Raw genomic sequence first — 18,328 nt, 5'->3', positions numbered from 1 at the left:
GACACTTTTGTACCTACTATTTTTAGGTGAATACATGAATACATTTGTTTGAGAGTATTTAGAAAATAATAAAAATTAAAGCAGAGATAAAATACAGAAATTCAGTGAAACCAAAAGTTAGTTCTTTGAAAAGATCAACAAAATTTATAAACTTTAGCTAAGGGGGAAAAAGAGAGAAGACTACAATTACTAAAATCAGAAAATAATAGTGGAGACATCACTATTAACCCATCAATTCTACTCCTAAATACTCTCAAACAAATGTATTCATGTATTCACCTAAAAATAGTAGGTACAAAAGTGTCATAGAAACACTGGAAAAAAACTCAAATTCTAGACTAATTCAGATAATATGTGGACCAGATATGATCCTTAGGCCAGTCACCTTCAGATCAAACTGTGTTGTCTGTGAGAATGAATGTCTGTCTTAATATGTGTGTGAATAATTTAATAATTGTCTGGTGAACAACTGGAAGATTAATTCATGCTGCAATCATTAATGGAGAGATTTTGAAGTAAGGAAACCCTTAGTGGCCCAGATGGTAAAGAATCCACTGCACCTGGAACATCCATTTGCATCTTTCTCGCCCTGTCTGTGGGAGGTTCTCGATAACCTGGCCCACTACTACCCCTTCTCATCATGCAACTTGCTGTGACATCAGACCATTGCCTGAATTTCTCAGTACTCTCAAATCTAAAATGTTTTTAGGCCTTTGCATGCCGTTTCTTCTATCTGTTGTTTTTCCTTTCTCTGTTTGCAAACTCCCACTCATCCTTCAAGGCTCACCCTAAATTTTCACTTCCTATCCCAAAGCTTTCCCCAGTCTCCTCAGCACAGTTGGGACACCTCTTCCTCAGAGCTTCCACTGTACCATGTTCCTATCTTAATGGAATCATTGCTATTTGTTTATGTATCCCTCTTAAGTTCATGTCTAGAAATATAACTGAGGTGGACACCTGATATTTTTGCCTTCCAGCTCTCACTTATTCATCTACTTCTGGAAACAGTGCCCTAAATTTCTTTTGGGACACTACCCCAGACCTGCTCTAAGCTCTGTTTAGACCATCTTTTCCAGATCACAGTAGATTCAGTGGCTGTAAAGATGGAAACGAAGCAAAGTTTAAGTGATAATATTCATGTCCTTCAACCACACAATTTCTGGGTTCTCAGGTTTGTAGCCCAGTATTTTCCCTTGTGTGTGTGTGTGTGTGTGTGTTAGTCACTCAGTCATGTCCGACTCTTTGTGACCCCATGGACTGTAACCTGCCAGGCTCCTCTGTCCATGAAATTCTCCAGGCAAGTATACAGGAGTGGGTTGCCATTTCCTTCTCCAGGGGATCTTTCGAACCCGGATCTCCTGAATTGCAGGCAGATTCTTTACCATCTGAACCACCAGGGAATCCCCCTATATTTTCCCTTCTCTGGTTTAAATCAGTTTGAGAAAGGGGATATCTGTTACATATCAGCCTCAAAAGGCCTGATTAAGATGGTTTCCTTCCATGGTCATCCTGTCTCTTAGTACAACTCATTATCTCAATTCTAGAAGGATGGGAACCTACTGGAAAAGAGCTATCCAATACCACAGGATGCTCAGACAGGCAGGGCATGGCCTGGATCATGCATCAGCTCAGATGACAGAGATTCTCATGCAGCCTCTCCTGTCACGCCCTCAAGGATGGCCAACTTCAAGCTTCCAGCTTATAGTAGGAAAGCAAGGTCCAGAATGGTCAAGTGACTTGCCCAATTCTGACCTCAGAATCCACTCTTCTCACTATACCAGAGAAAGCACTAGTCAGTGCTGAGTCATGGAAATGTCCCAGGGAGCAGGGCACCGTGGGGGAACAAAGTCAGAGTCATGGCTAGAGACAACCACATCTTTATTAATTTCTGTAGCAGGGCAACTGGAGCCCCTATCTACAAGGGGATTTTAGCATGCTACTATGGCTACTGGGCAGGAATGTTAGCATTTCTCCTAGTGACTGGGACAGGATGGGAGAGGAGATGAGAAGGGGACCAAATGAGACTGCTGGGCCACCTGCAGGGAGGCACATGTGGGGCCTCCTGGACTGAGACAAAGATGGATCAGGTCCCAGAGGTGAACACTGCCATCTCTCCCAGAGTGAAGGAAGGGACAGAGCCTGAGATGGTAATAGCCACAGCTATGGATTAGAGGGCCAACCTCCTGGGGTGTAGAAAATCGTTTACTGATGGAGGCACCAACCTAGGGGCAAGTCACAAATAGAGCTCACCTGCCCCCTAGCAAGGGGACCTCAGGTTCAGCTCAATTGCTGCCCCAAGTACCCTGACATGGAAAACCGGGGCTTTCTGAGCATTGAAGGAACAAGGGACCCAGAAATCTAGTAGTGGGAGGGATGGGGCTAAATTCAGGGAGTGTTAGGGTATTAAAACAGGCAATATGTTCATTGTAAGTGCAATCATGAAACTTCCCTCCAAAAGGCTCACGTCTCCCCCTTACTCAGCACCTTCTTAGTCTGGAGGACCATCATGATCTGGCCCCTGCCCACACCCCAGCCCAAATGACTCCCTTTCAATTCTTTGGACATGCCATTATGTTCACAGCTCTGGACTCTTGCCAACAACTGCAGTCCTAGCCTACCTTCCTCACTCATTGCCCTCAACTGTCAAAATATTGACAACTCGACCTTGTCAAGTGATTCTTTACTCCTGTTTGCCCCCCACCAAGCCTGGAGCAGCCAGAGGAAAGAACCTGATTCTTGTGTCTCCGGTGGCTGAGGAACTTGAAGCCCCATGAGTTGCGTTTTCGGTGTCCTAGTGTGTTTGGAAGAAACATATCCAAATGTGTCTATAATGGATTTCTGGAGTGTCTAGCAGTAGATAGAAGGATTTTGAGCTATGTTTGTGCCTGAGATAATAGCTTCCAAAGTGGGAGAGGGCTTGGCTAGTGAAAGGTGGGACCAAAGAGAAAGGGGGTCTTTTTGGTCTATGCGCAGGGTCCAGGGCTCAGAACCAGCAGGGCGACCACATGAGCGACCCAAGTGCGGCACCTGTGGCAGCTCCCGCAAGCATGCCCATGGCCAGGGGGGCGCCCGCGCTGTAGCAGGGATCCTCCCGCACCACTACGTGCGTCACTCCAGGCCCTGCGGAGAGAAAGCCTGTGAGGGCCGGGGACTCGAGAGAGCAGAGGGATCATCCGCCTCCTTCCACTAAACCCCAGCCCAAGATAAGGTGGAGATGGCTCTCCAGTCGGAGAAACTGAGGCCTTGACAGGAAGGACGCGCGCTCTGCCCCCAAGGCTTCTATTCCCTGGATCTGTGATGGACGTCCTGGGACCATGGGTTTAGGGTGGACCGGCGAAGAAACCGTGGGGTCTCAAGAATCTCTGGACCACACCTGAGGATGGGCCGTCCCAACTGCTAGACCCTGGAGGGAGGAGAGGCCGCTTCTCCAGCATTAGCCACCAGGGGTCGCTACCAACTCAGGGACGGGTATTGCTGGGCAGCCAGCGAATAGGGGCGGGCCTAGAGAAGAGGTCCGCTCTGGAGTAGGGAGGGGCTCTGATCCCAGAGCTGTTCTGATTTATGGGATGGGGGTGGGGCTTGCAGAGGGTCCCGCTGGGAAAATCTGTGGTCACTAAAAGGGTGGGGCCTGGTCCCTACTGACAGACCGTGGGTGGGGAGACAGGCAGAGGCAAGGGCTGGCCGGAGGCTTACCTGCGTAGGGCGGGCCATAGTAGCTGCGGACATACGTGGTCTCGTGCGCGTTGGGAGGCACCACCTCATAGTAGTCCTGGTACGGACTGTAGACACGCACCTGGGAAGCCCTGCCTGGTCAGCTGCCAGAGACCTGGGCCAGGCTTTGGTCCCCGACCCCTCACACCTGGTTCACACCCTTCCGGGCCCACAGAGCCACCTTGCCAAATTCAGAAATGGGTCTCCAGATACCAGCAAGCTCCTGAAGAAAAGCCCCACCTCCCCACAAGACCGTTACCATCTAAAACTTCAGCTCTCAGGGATGCCATTTTCCTGCCCCAGGTTTCCTACCTAGCACTCCCCTGATCAAAAATTCTCCATGGCTCCCTACTTCCCTTGATAGATTTGCTATTATTTGCTACACTTTTCACTTTCCACTTTCACACATTGGAGAAGGAAATGGCAACCCACTCCAGTGTTCTTGCCTGGAGAATCCCAGGGACTGGGGAGCCTGGTGGGCTTCCGTCTATGGGGTCACACAGAGTCGGACACGACTGAAGTGACTTAGCAGCAGCAGCAGCAGCAGCAGCTTTCCAGTGGTCACACTTGGAGAAAGCCAATTTCTCTACTCTTCTAGTCATGGATGGTGGGGGGGGCTGGACAAGGCCCAGGAAATAAAAGGGGGGTGTGGAGGAAGGAAGGGAAAGGAAGGATAGAGATGAGAAGTAACTAAAGTATCATTAAGCATCCATCACATTCCAGATCCTGAGGGAGGTCTCCTCTCATCCTTACAGCAGGCATTGTTCACTCTACCACACAGCCAGGGATGGAGGCTCAGAGGAGAACGGTCAGCATTCTCTCTGGGAGGGAGGAATAGATGTCCACCTTCCCTCCATTAGATTTTTATCAATCCCTCAAATCCTGACTCAAAGGTCACCCACTCCAGAAAGACCTTCTGGTCTCAGAAAAAATCCTTTCTTCGTGAGTTCTCTGTGACCTATGCTTGTGCCTCTTGTTCCTGGTCTTCCCCCTGACCTCTCCTGCCTGCATCCCAGACGTGAGCTGTAGGCAAGGACTTTAATTCATTTGTATTGCCATCAGAGCCTAGTGAGTAGCGTGGAGTAATAAATATACGCTGCATTAAACAGAAGTTCCTAATTTCCTAAAAGACTTAAAGTTCCTAAGTTCCTAAAGACCCTCATTTTACCCAAAGGGAACAGACCTGAAGGGGGGCAGCATCCCCTTCTCTTCCAGCTTCCTCTTCTTAGCCTCTATGCACCTTGTATTTCTGAGCTTTACACCTAAATGGTCCAGGAAGTCCCTTGAAAGTTCAGGTGTCCAAACTTAACCCATCTCAAAGTAATTCCATCATCCTTCTATCCTCCCCAAACCTGCTCCTGTAAATGCTTTTCTCTAAATGCCACCACCATGCACTTAAACCAAGACAGCAGGTTGGTACTTTAGCCTTCACACACATCTCCCACATCACATTATCACCAGATCTCATGATTTTATCTTCTAAATATCTTCTTCTGTCCATTCTCTAGACAAGAGAATAAGCCATTGGTTTTGGCATCTTGGAAATTGTGGGTGACCTTGAAAACAGTTTTCAGAGGAGTTGTTGGAGGAAGAAGCCAGATTATGGAGGATTGAAGAATGGTTGAGAGGTGAGGGACGGAGTCAACATATTATGACATCTCTTTCAAGAAGTCTGGTTGTAAGGAGGAGTCCTCCAAGCACACCCTGTGATTTCAAATATCTATGCCATTTCTCTTTGATAAAGATGACTTTCTCATCTTGTTTTATTCAACTACCTAATGGAGATGGGGATGACAGAGAATGAGATGGCTGGATGGCATCACCCCCTCGATGGACATGAGTTTGAGTGAACTCCGGGAGTTGGTGATGGACAGGGAGGCCTGGCGTGCTGTGATTCATGGGGTCGCAGAGTTGGACACGACTGAGCGACTGAACTGAACTAACTGAACTGAACTTGTCTTTCACACTCAACAGATCACTCTCTCTGAACCTCAGGTTTTGTTAGGGCCCCATCTGGGGCACCCACAGCCCTTAGACTTCCCTCATCACAGCACCAACCACTCTGTGGTTTTATTGTTGGTATCCCTGTGAGGTGTCTCTCCCATCATACTTGAAGAAAACACTCCCACCGCTGCCTGGGCCTAAAAATAGGCCTGACTGGAATATGGCAGGTGCCTAATATATTGAATTTATCTCGAGTCAAATCCAGAATCAGACTGGAACTATAGCACCCAATTCTTAAGTCCATTTCAAGTTAGGGACGATGACCAGACCCAGAGCAATGCAGAAGGCTCAGACAAACAAGGCTCAGTCTCAAGTGACTTCCCTGCTGTGCTCCTTCCCCAAGGGTGACCCAGTAAGGGTTTCTGCTGGGGGTGACCAGGATCTGAGCTCTAAGTCTGGGACTAAAGAGATCTAAGCTCTCAGATCCCCAATTTTACTGGTTGGGAAGTTGAGGTCCAGAGCCTACATCTGCCCTGCAGTTGCACTGTGAGCCAGTGACCCTCCCAGGCCCTGAAGAAAGTGGAAAACACCACTTCATGTCTCTGTGGGGCACTTGTTTCTATCCTTCATGCCTAAGAGGCCCCGAGGTAAACTCACGTCAGTCACCTGGCAACAGGGCAGGGAACTCCCCAGAGACCTCCCAGACAGACCCTAAGGGTTTGATCCCAGATCCTCTCCCTCTCTGCAGGTCCAGCCCCTTTTGTAGGTGGGGACAGGGTCAATCAGGAGGTCACATACAAATAGACCCCTCCCCTCAGAAAAGCTGTGTACATTAATAATCATTTTATAATATACAAATATATCAAATCATGCTGTACACCTTAAACTAATACAATGTTATATGTCAATTATAACTCAATAAGGCTAGGAAAAAGGACACACAAAAGGGGAAAAAAGGAAAAGCTGTTGTGTATATGTAGGTTTATAGCTTTTAAAATTCTATTTTTAGGCATCTCCACTGTAAACAATTTGCCTAGTTTGGGTATGGGGATGTCTTACCCATAGATTCCTTAGAATTCTGAGTTGGGAATCACTGATGAATTAAGTGCTCCCAGTCATGTTAGATAACCTCTCAGAGTTCCAGTCTTCTCGTCTATTAACGAGGACAGTCTTTCCTACACTGCCCACTCCCAAGGCACAGTGAGAATCCAGCAGAGCCACATCTGTGCAGCCAGGTGATGCTAGCACTGCTGGCCTCAGTGGTTTTGCACATCAGAATTGTCTGGAGAAATTTCCGAAACCAGATTTCCAAGGCGCCACCCCAGAACCACACAATTAGAGCATCCAGAGGTAGGATCTGAGCATTTGCATTGTTTTTAGGTCCTTAGGCGATTCTAACGCGCAGCTACATTGAGCGTCACTGTGTTAGAAAAGTTCACAGTTGACCACAGGTACTCTAACCCAAGCCCCCTCGCTGTGCCCACCTCATGCCAGGCTGAGCACTGGGGACAGAGAGAGGATTTGTCTCCAAATCCTGCTTTCTGGAAACACTGGCAGGGGTGTGTGGCAGGGAGACAGGCATGGACTAAATTACAATATGCAGCAGTGAGGCCACAACAGGCTTTTCTACTCCTTCCTTTCTCCCTTTCTTCATTCATTCATTTGCTCTTTAAGTGAACACTGCCTGAGGCCTTCTTGTGCCCCACCTTCATGCGCCAGGAGTAGGAGAGTCAAAATAGACTGCCCTCATCACTGAGCACTCATTGCACACCTGCTGTATACCCAGCACCGTGCCAGGCTCCCAAGGGGCAGAGCTGACCTAACCTGATTCTTGCCTTGAAGGAAGTTCCAGGTCTCATGGGAGACAAGAGACAGGAATGAAGGAACTAGAAATCAGGCAGAATGAAGACAGTACCACGCACTAGTGCCGTGGGAGGGAGTGACAATGCCTGGAGGTTTGGGAAGTCCTCCCTGAGGAGGTGGCAGTCTTTGAGGGGTGTCCTAGAGGATTTTGTCAGGTGAGTAAGGAAAGTAAAGGTCTTTGCAGCAGAGAGGGCAGCATATACAGAGGCTGGAGAGAGGAAGAAGGTCTGGCACAGCTGGGAGCAGAGGATAGACCAGAGCAGTTGGAACACAGGGACAAGCGGGACGAGGTAAGCGAGTCTGGCCCAGGCCAGGTCCCAGGGGCCCTGAAAGCAGGGTTGGTTGTCCTACGAATGGTTGGGAGCCATGGAACGTTTGTGAGCAGGGAGGGGATGTGGCTGGGCCCACTTTGGGAGGCACATCCTGGTGGCCAGAATGGTGGCAGGGAGGGCTGAACCAGCACTTACCCAGATCCGCCTCTCAACCTTACAGGGGCTCCACGAGCGGGTCACACACCTGACCTTGGGGCAAACCCGGCGGCTCCTGGGAGGGACGGTGGCTCCAGCTGGGGCCTGCTCAAGCCACAGAAACCCAAGAAGGGGAGGGAGGCGGGGTGTCAGAGGCCCTCTACACCTGGAGAGACTCAGAGCTCCTCATAGGCCCTAGCGGAGCCCTCTGCCAGCTGGGCAAGGGAACGGCTATCCTCTTCTTCTTCAGCCCATAGTAATGGTGGGGGGCTCAGAAGAGGTAGTGAAATTGACAAAGTTACACAGAGAAGAAGGATCAGTAGTGTCTCTCCAGAACTGGCCCACCTTCACCTATTCCAGGCTGCTGAGGCTCCCAGTCTCCAGGGAGTACAGAATAGCTCCGATCACTGACCCATCCACCTGCACCCATCACCCATGACTGTGCCCCCCACCCCTGTGTTCCCTGGAACAGCCAGGGCCAGGGGCTCCTCCTGGAACCTCCACCCAGTGTAGGGTATAAACCTGCAGGATGTAGAGGGACAAAGCAGAGGTCACTCCTATGTAGGCACAGGACAGACAGACACAGGCGTGAACACTCAGAGGTGGGCAGACACTGGTACAAAGACACAGAGGCACAAATACACCCAGTTCGAGCAAGCCTAGGGACCAGAGGGAGGTGTGCGTGTACGTGCAGGTAGAGCAGTGGGAGGTAGAGCGGAGGTCGAAGCAGAGATGTAGGAAGCAGAGCAGCAGGAAGGTGGACAGGCAGAGAAGGGACAGGTAGCTTCATAGAGTCAAAGTGCAGACGGCCAGCCCTCACCTCCTTCTTTCTGACCCTCTTGGGTGGGACAATGGGTCTGCCCTGCATCAGCCAGATTTGGAGCTCAGAGCCAGGTAACTCTACTCAGCTGACCACCACCCCAGCCTCCTCTTATATAGCCTCTACCCAGAAGCCCGAGTCTGTTCCCCAAAGCCTGACCACAGCCCCCCTGCTTAATGCCCTTTATAGTTCCCCACAACCCTCGGGATAAAGTTCACTTCCTTCCTGGACTTCAAGGCGTTTGTGATGTGTCTCCTCAGAGGTCACATCTCCTATTTCTTTTCCCATAGAGAAAGGCCAGACTCTTGTCTGCACATACACATTTGCACATACCACTTACCCACCTTTGCTCATGTAGCTCCTTCTGTGGATAATTCCCTTCCCTCAAAATCTCACTGACCTAGGTTCCAATACAGGTTCTTCCACTGTTTATGACCACGAGACTTTGGACAAGCCAATTCCCCTCTGAACCTCAGCACCCCTATCTGTAAAATGGGACTAAGAATACCAGCCCCTCCTCTTTCTTACTGAAGATTAACTGATACAGTGGATGCTAGGTCCTCAAGCACAATGCCCAGTCCTCAGCAGGCGGACACTGAGGGAGTTTCTAAATGTGTTCCAGCCTTCCCTGCCACTTCCCAACAGACTTTTTCTCCAGATGAGAAGGGGCTCTACTGTGCCACAGGTAGAAGGAGCAGGCATAGAGTCTGGGGTCAGGCAGATGGGGGCTGAGGCCAGGCTGGGCCACCTTAGAGCTGGGGGCTTTGGACAGCTCCTCAAAACCTCACCTCCATCAGTCACTGAGCTCTGTCGACTCCACCTCCTAAATGTGTCTTGTCCTCATCAGCTTGTCTCTGCCAGATGCCCTGGCACCTGTCCCAGCCTTCTAACAGATCTCTGGGCATCCACTTTGACCTTCTTCAGTCCATTCCCTACCTACCAGCCAGACTATCTTTTTAAAACTACAAGTCTGTTTTTTTAAAAAAACTTTCAATAACTTCCAGTGTTCTCAGCAGAAACCACTATCCTTAACACAGCTTTTTGTGCCTGGCCTGCTAACCCTCCTTCCCCAACTGCTCTCAATCACCCCAGCCTTCCTTCTGTTTGTCAAAACCCTCCTTCCCCAACTGCTCTCAATCACCCCAGCCTTCCTTCTGTTTGTCAACTTGCCAACATCATAACCTTTCTCAGGGCCCTTGCACCTGCAGCTCCCTCTGCCTGGAAAGCTGTTCCCTTCACCCCACCCCTTTCACCCAGTTGATCTCTGTTATCCTTCAGGTCTCATCTTGAGCCTTGTCTGGTTTCCCACCTGGATCAGGCCATCACAGTGTATGCACACTGAATGCACTCTGCTGTCTCTGTCTGAGCAGCTCCCATCACTGCGATGGAACCACTGACTAATTTGTGACTTCACTTTTAGCTCCCCACTAGGCTGAGTCCAGGAGGGCAGGGACTACATTTCCTCTGCTACTTTCTGATTATGGTCCTAGGCACAGCACCTGGCACATAGTAGGAACTCAGTAAATATTTGTTATGTGAATGAATAAAGCTCAACCTTATCATCTACAGAGAGGGAACAATCATCCCAGCCTCACAAGAAGGCTGTGAAAGTAGCTGATATTACAACTATACCACACCTGACTCATAAAATAGTTGCTGGATCAGGCCAGTTGCTGTTCAGCCAGTTGCTGAACAAAAATAATAGTTCCTTTCCTCCTGCTCACATGCCACCCCCTTCAACAAGCCTTCTTGGAGGCCTCTCTCTCTCTCTCCTCCAAATCTTTTGGTGAATATCTTTTATTCACCCATTGGCCGTCTTCTGTCCTTTTCCACTTGGGACTCAGGATCTCTGAGTCTGCACAAGTCTATTCACTCATATATATGGAAACTGAGAACTGCTGGCAGGCGGAGACTAAGTCTGAGTCACCCATGATTCCATGGCAAGTAGGGGTGGGGAGGAGACAGGGAGGGAAGGGGGCTCACCGGGGTGGAGTTCGCCTCCAGCAGTGCCGTCTTCCACGCTCTGCAATGTAAACCCACGAAACCATGAGGAGGGCGTTCAGGAGAAGGGAGACTGGGCCCCACATTTTAGACTTTTCTCCCCTACCCAGCCTCTAGCCCCAGTGCCTTGTGAAGTGGGAGATCCTCTTTACTCCCTTGGGAAGGTAAAGGGGACCCCCTCAACTGCCCCAGTCACACAGACAAGCCCCCAGCTGAGCTGCTGCAGTTCTATAACTCTTTCTTAGTCCACAGTCTCCTCAGCTCTGGGGAGATTCCAGTTTCCCCATCTAGACAAAAGACAGCTGGGCTTGGGTGGTCCTTTAGTGCTTCAGATTCTGACATGCCTAGGCCGGTTCTCTGGCTGCAGCCTACCTCCACATCCCAAACCTACAAACTCGGTTCCCCCACACTCTGACCCCAGAGCCCCAGGAACGCCTAGTGGACACCGGACAATTGAGCCTTTGTTGGTTGCCATGGCACCTGGCTGGGGTGGACAAGGAGGCTCTGTGCTTTGTCTACCCCGAGCTCGGCTTCCCCCGCTCCCACACATCCCATCTCTTTCACTCTCCTACAGCGTGAAGGCCAACTGACCCTCTGCCAGAGAGTAGGAAGGGAAAGAATGTGAGTGAGCAAAAGGCGCCTGAGGAAGACACACCCAGGCTCTCACAGTATAGATCTGCATCCAACACAGGGTGCCCCACAGGCTACGTCTGTTAGGCATGTTAGGGTCTATCCCTCAGATCAGAGTACCCCCCACCCCAGGCCATCTTCTAAGGGAGTGAGAGGAGGGTTCTCTGAAGATGCCACACGGATGTCTGTTCCTGTGTATCACCCCAACTGAGGGCTTACCGCAGAGGCTGTTAGATACCTGACATGATGAATGGCCAGGGACCACACCTGAGGCAGCTGTGCACACACTGCTTCCCACAACAGTCTTGAATTCATCGTGGACCATGTCAGGAGTTTACTGGACACCATACCAATCACCGCGAGTCATTCAAACCCACTCTGCCCAGCCTCCACTGAACCACCATGCTCACTGGTCTCTGTCCCGCTCTCCTAGCTTTAGGGTGCTAGAGGCCCAATAAGCAGGAAGTCATTGGTCATAGTCCCAAGATACCGCCCCACCCTCTCCTGGGAGCGACTCACATGGCGTCATCTCTGGTCTCAGCACACAGGTGCAGGCGGGAGCCCTCCCGCAGGTTCACAGTCAGCAGGCCATCTCGGCTCCGGCCTTCTGGGGGCTGCACATCTAAAGGCGGACACACACGCGTGGGGCCTCCACACGGCACAGGCCCCTGTCTCCCCAGTAAACTGGGAACAAGAACGGGAACTGACTTCTCTGGGTCCTGTGAACTGGCCACTGCTGACCTCCTCTGATCTCACATACTTTCCTTGGGATTTTACTCAACTCTTTAGACCCTTCCACCTTTCCACATCGCCTGCTTCCTGAGCTAGGTACATCTCTCTCCCAGTTTCCCTGTTATGACCTGAGCCTTGGTCAGGGATATTTGCTGGGTGACTCTGGGCCAGTCACTTAACTTCTCTGAGCCTCCTTATTTCATTTCATTTTTTCCCATTCCTAGCACTGGAGAGGGCAGGAACTGTGTCTGACTCACCTCTGTGAACCCAGCATAGGGCCCAAGTTCAGCAGAGGGTAGGAACTCAGTAAGGAACTAATTTCTTAACTTACACCACATGAATTGGATTTGATAGAGGCCCAGAAGCAACGTCTGTGGAAGGCCTCTGAAAGCTGCAAAGAGCCTTCCACCTGAGAATGGCAGGTGTTCTCAGACACAGTGGGAAGGCCGTGCCTGTAGTCACAGAGAGAAAGAGGCTCACCCTGGCACTCTTGGCCGATCTTTATATCGCGGACGTTGAAATGGATGAGCACGCGGTCCTCCTCATCCTGGGCAGTCTCATCGTGGTAGTAGCCCAGGGTCCCATCCAGCCACAAGGCAAACCAGTTCCGCTTCCAGCGGCGGAGGATGGAGCCTGTGCGATATTGCAGACTCAAAATACGGGCTGATCACAGAGCCTGAGTCAGGGCAGGAGCTTTGGGTGGGCTCCCAGCATCCCCTTATCCCCAGCCCCCAGTTTTGAAATCACCCCTTCCTTGTCTGTCTGCTCCCTGAAATGATGGCAGGGCCTCTCTGTGTCTTGCTCATCCACTGCCTCCCATTGGGCCTAACAACATAGTCAAGGCTCCATACACATGTGCTGAATGGCAAATGAATGATCAGATTCCTTCCTTGGGGGAAGCTGGAAATCTTTTAAGTATCTCAAGACATGTGATAGGAACACCTCCACATGTCCAACTAAACATGTTTAAGTTCATGTCCAACTGAACATTTGTTTCTATATGTTGTTTGTCAGAGAAAAAGCATTAAGTTGTTTTTGTATGAATGCAGAATAGGGTTTCTGCAAGAATTAATAGAAAACTAGTCGTCACATGCTTGCCTGAAGGAAACCTTCAGTTTCCATTGCATCCATTCTGCTGAGGGTTGTACAGTTAATGTGTACTTTAAAAACAAAGGCCTCGGGGGACAGTCATTTGTGTAGTGTCTGTTTCTTCTGCCAAATGGAGAGCAGAGGGATTGTCCATAGCTCACCTCACGGGTCCTAGAACCCAGCAGGACCTGGACTCGTTTGCTGGACTGAATGAACTGAGGATGGATCATGGGGTGTTGGGGAGCTCCTAGCCCAGGACAGCTCTTATTCAGACCATGACTCTGGCCAGAGGTGGATCTGGAAGCCTGATCCCTAGCTGTAGACATTTCGAGACTGGAAATCTTAACAGGAAAGGGTAAAGACTACGAGAGATTCTTAGAACTTTACAAATTCTGAAGCACAGAGGCATTTTTCATTTTGTCCTGTGCCTTGTTCTGTGGCTCGCCCTGGGCCACAGAGGGTTAAGCCCAGGCCCCGCACTTGGGGCGCTCACAGTCTGGAGACAGAATGAGGTGGGGGACTGGTGAGGCCCACAGGTAAGGACGGTTAAGTATTGATCAGGGCTCTAAGAGAGGTATGTATGAGGCAACGGGGACAGAAAAGAGAGCTGCTGACCCAGCTGGTGCCACAGCAGGGGCTGGGCTGGGGAACAGAGAAAAGGCAGAGAAAGCTCTTTTCAGAAAGGGACACCTGAGCTGGGTCTTGAAAAATAAGTAGTTTACTAAGCAGTCAGGAATGTGAAGGACATTCCCAGCAGAGAGAGGAGTATGGAAAACGGAGGGAAGGGTAAAAGGGCATGGTTTCTTGAGAGAAGGGTTCACTGTGCAGGTCCAACAGGCCACTTCCTCACCCCTGGCCCCAGACACGGTACAGGACGGATGAGCGCTTGGCCCAGGGTCACTCACTCTGTCTCCACAGCCAGCCGCCCCTCACCAGGGCCATTTCCTCAAAAGGACTTTCCAGGGTGGAGTCAGGCGGAACCTGTCAGAGGAATCATAGGCTTCATCAGCTGCTTCACAAAGGCTCCCCGGAGAAAAACCCCCTCCCTGGGGGAGCCACTGAGGAAAGGTTTAAGGGAGTGTGAACAAACAAACAAGGGCAAGCCTGTCTGTCTCCTCTCCATTCTTGGCTCCAGGCACATAATGAGAGCACTGTGCGTGTGGGGTCAGCAGGGCAGCCACATTTTGCAATGGGGTGGGGGTGGGGGTCAGAAGCTTGGATTCCAATCTCATCCCCATAACCCTAACCAAGTCCCTTTTCCCAGCCTCCACATCTAGATCTGTAAAAGGGTGTCCATCAGGCAGGTAGAGACTGGAATGAGGAACGCTGAAAATGTTAGAAACCCTGGAATATTGAAATGCTGGCAGCAGAGAATAGTAGAATCATGGCAGTGAACAAGGGACTTTCATGATAAGAAAATCCTCCTTACATTTGAACCCCACCAGGGTTTCCCAGGTGGCTCGGTGGTAAAGAATCCACCTGCCAATGCAGAGACGAAGGAGATGCAGGTTTGATCCCTGGGTCAGGAAGATCCCCTGGAGGAGGAAATGGCAACTGACTCCAGTATTCTTGCCTGGAAAATTCCATGGACAGAGCAACCTGGCGGGCCACAGTCCTTGGGGGTCGCAAAGAGTCAGACACGACTGAGCATGAGCACACACACACAAAGAACCCATTTACAAAGTGCATAGAATAATAGTTCAACAGCAACTATGATTTATCGAGCACTATATGCGGTAACCCACTCCAGTATTCTTGCCTGGAGAATCCCATGGACGGAGAAGCCTGGTAGGCTACAGTCCACGGGGTCGCATAGAGTCGGACACGACTGAGCGACAGAACGGAACGGAACGATATGCCAGGTATACTTCTAAAGTGGTTTCATCTATTATCTCACAATATTCCTTGTTATTTCCAGGAAACTGGGGCCTGGAGAGGTCCAGTCACTTGCACAGTTCTTCTTGATTAGTAAGCAGGGGAGCCAGGATTCACACCCAGCAGTCCTGTCTTCTAAGCATTGTCCCAGTAGGAGTTTTTTAAACTCCCAAATATCCAGCCCATATCCCATAACAATAAAATCAGAATGTCTGAGGGCAGGAGGTAAGCACTGATAATCTTCAAAGATCCCCAGGTGAGTCAATGTACAGGAAAGTTTGGGCCCCACTGCAACTCTGTCCAGTACTTGTGTGATGGAGCTTGGATTGGAATCCAAGTGCCCTCCCCCACTAACTCACACCTGTTGTTGCGTAGCAAGGGCTGGCTGGCACACCTGGGGTGGAAGGCCCGGCCTCGTCCCTGCTTCTCCGGCCGCTCCCTCCCATCTTCACGCTCTGACATTGGTCAGACAAGAAGGCCAGGTGTAAACTCCCTCTTCAGCCCCCCTTAATGCACCCACCTGTCTACACCTGTTGCGGTGCTGCTGCCAAAACGGCCGGCTACTTGATGCTGCTGCCGCCCAACCCGCTGCGCCTGCGCTTTGTGCCCCAGAGTGCCTGGGGCAATTCTCTCTCCCCGCTGCAGCCCAGGGTCTAGCTGTCTCGGGGCCCCACCCCCAGGGAGGGGGCGGGGCGTGTAGCGATGGGCTGACAGGAGTCCTTCTGGGACTTGTAGTCTGCAGGCCTAGTCCTGGGAACTATACAGCCTCTCCTGGGAGGTAGCCCTATGCCCACTCGGAGCACAGGTGAGAGAGAGGCTGCATCAGTGATTTTATTTTGCTATTGTCATTATGTTGTTCATTTATCGAGCATGAAATACTTTTCCCCAAGAATCTTGAGCCCTAATTTTCTAGAAAAATGTAAAACTACAGGGAGAAAACCAGGCTCCTAGTTTTGCCATGTTTTCTTGATACTCAGTTTGTGCCTGGCACTGGGCATTAGTGGAAGGCACAAAGAAACGTCCGACAAGCCCTTTCATTTCCCAGTTTCCAGTCTGGGAAACACACAAAGTACAGTGTTTATGTTCCAACATAAACACACAAAGTACAGAGTATGATCTGACAATGGGAAAGAAGAGTTTAACTTTGATGAAGAGGTTCAGGAAGGCTTCCCAGAGGAGGCTGCAGAGTCTTGAAGGATGAGTATGTGTGTCTCATCACTTTATGGCAAATAGAAGGGAAAAAATGGAAACAGAGATTTTATTTTCCTGGGCTCCGGAATCACTGTGGACAGTGACTGCAACCATGAAATTAAAAGACACTTGCTCCTTGAAAGAAAAGCTATGACAAACCTAGAGAGCATATTCAAAAGCAGAGACATCACTTTGCCAACAAAGGTCCATCTAGTCAAAGCTATGGTTTTTCCAGTAGTCATGTACAGATGTGAGAGTTGGACCATGAAGTGCCCGAGAATTGATGCTTTCAAATTGTGGTACTGAAGAAGACTCTTGAGAGTCCCTTGGACAGCATGGAGATCAAACCAGTCAGTCCTAAAGGAAATCAGCTCTGAATATTCATTGGAAGGACTGATGCTGAAGCTGAAGCTCCAATAATTTGGTCACCTGATGGGAAGAGAGGGCTCACTGGAAAAGACCCTGATGCTGAGAAAGATTGAGGGCAGGAGAAGGGGTCAACAAAGGATGAGATGGTTGGATGGCATCATCGACTCAATGGACATGAGTCTGGGCAGACTCCAGAAGATAGTGAAGGACTGGGAAGCCTGGCTTGCTGCAGTCCACGGGGTTGCAAAGAGTTGGACATGACTGAGCGTCTGAACAACATTGAGCATCTAGTATTTCAGCGTTTGGAAAGCAGAGTACAGGGGTTGGGGTGGGAGGGCATGGGGATTGGTGGGTGATGAAGCTGTAGGGGTTGCAAGGATGTAACATGACGGCCTTGGAAGACAGGTTCAGGAGCCTGGGCATTTTATGACATAGTGACTGGAGCTTGGGGTTGGGTGAGGAGCTAGGTGGTACAATTTATGGCCTGAAAAGGTATTTCTAGGATGGTCAAAAATGGATTGAAAGGGGCCCAACTAGAGAGAGAAGACTATTTATCTACCACCACGGTCTGTTCCTCCAGGATCATTTCCTTGAATAGTTCAACCCCACAAAGTCCTACCTAGGAGCAGATCCAGGATGTCATTGGAGAGGAGATAGACTGTCCAGGCCTGAAAGATCCCTTGAAAACAGAACCCACCCTGCCCTGGGTCTTTCGTCCTATCCCAGGGACCTCTCTCTTACCGGAGCTGCAGGACTCATGGTTCCTGGGCGGTCAGAGCAGCATTTCCCAGAAGGCTCCTGCAGGGGGGCATATCCCTAAGAGCCTTGGAGATAAGGGGATCAGGAAGGTGCTACCAAGTGGAAACCGGAAGAGGGTGGCAAAAAGGGGCGCACAGCTCCTAGAGAAAGTCGTCCTTTCTCTCTAGTCCGCTCCCCAAGTTCACCGATGGATCCCCTATTTGACCTTCAGTTCGCTGGATAACAAGTCATCTGTGATTCGGAGGTGGTGTTGCACTAGCATCGCTATGATTCCCGGGGTGGGAGGCGGGGCTAGCCCTCCCCTCTCGGTCGGGGGCGGGGCCAAATGTTCCTTCAGCCGGGCTTGACCGTGCCGTCACCCCAGTCCTGGAGGCACGGCTTGGCTCTTTAAGCTTCCCCGTCTTGCTCCTGGGTTTCTGTAATCCTGACCTCGGCTAACCCTGTGCCTCGGCCCTTCGTGCAGTGCATGCCTTGCTGAGGGATCTACCAGGGCTGATCCTACTTGCCCCGGAGCTCATCCCCTCCGCGCAGCCCCAGAAATCAGTTCTCCCAAATCACGCTTTGCATCCCTGTGTCCTGCATGGACTGTCCCACCCCTACCTTCTCCAGACTACAGTTGCCGTCTCTTCTGTAGAAGGATGGAAGGGAGGAAGGGAAGGGTGAAGCTGACCTCAGAGAATCTGGATGCTGCCGCTCTTCCCAGCTCTCCTTGCTCCCCTGGTTGGCTCCTTCATAGAGGGATGGTGTGGGGGAACAGTGCAGACAGCTCCAAAATTACCTTCTCTGGATTTAGTAACAGAGGAAAAGAGATTTTCCAGCACCAGTGTGGAATTCATAAGAAGGTCTCCCTATTCCCCAACCAAAGAGCAGGTGCTAT

At 50.5% G+C, this 18,328-nt stretch overlaps 1 protein-coding gene across 4 annotated transcripts; it reads right to left on the bottom strand.

Moving 5' to 3' along the window:
• Positions 1-1,861: 1,861 nt before the first annotated feature.
• On the bottom strand, positions 1,862-17,687 carry PLEKHB1 (pleckstrin homology domain containing B1). 4 transcript variants are annotated; one of them, XM_055423643.2, is made up of 8 exons: positions 17,434-17,687; positions 14,163-14,238; positions 12,649-12,801; positions 11,956-12,058; positions 10,789-10,828; positions 7,986-8,090; positions 3,694-3,793; positions 1,862-3,120 (listed from the first exon to the last, which is right to left on the bottom strand). In XM_055423643.2, the coding sequence occupies exons 1-8, from the start codon at positions 17,449-17,451 to the stop codon at positions 2,984-2,986; spliced, it is 732 nt and encodes a 243-aa protein (XP_055279618.1). In that variant the 5' UTR covers positions 17,452-17,687; the 3' UTR covers positions 1,862-2,983. The 4 variants fall into 4 exon arrangements, with proteins under 4 accessions (XP_055279618.1, XP_055279619.1, XP_055279620.1 ...); XM_055423644.2 differs by lacking the exon at positions 17,434-17,687 and adding an exon at positions 15,653-15,809; XM_055423645.2 differs by lacking the exon at positions 17,434-17,687 and adding an exon at positions 15,494-15,564.
• Positions 17,688-18,328: the final 641 nt, after the last annotated feature.

Source organism: Moschus berezovskii, chromosome 14 (assembly GCF_049115385.1).
Source record: "Moschus berezovskii isolate FMDL1 chromosome 14, NW_MosBer_1.0, whole genome shotgun sequence".
Classification (NCBI taxonomy): domain Eukaryota; kingdom Metazoa; phylum Chordata; class Mammalia; order Artiodactyla; family Moschidae; genus Moschus; species Moschus berezovskii.
Note: the sequence above shows the minus strand (reverse complement) of the source record. Positions and strands in the feature narration are given on the sequence as shown.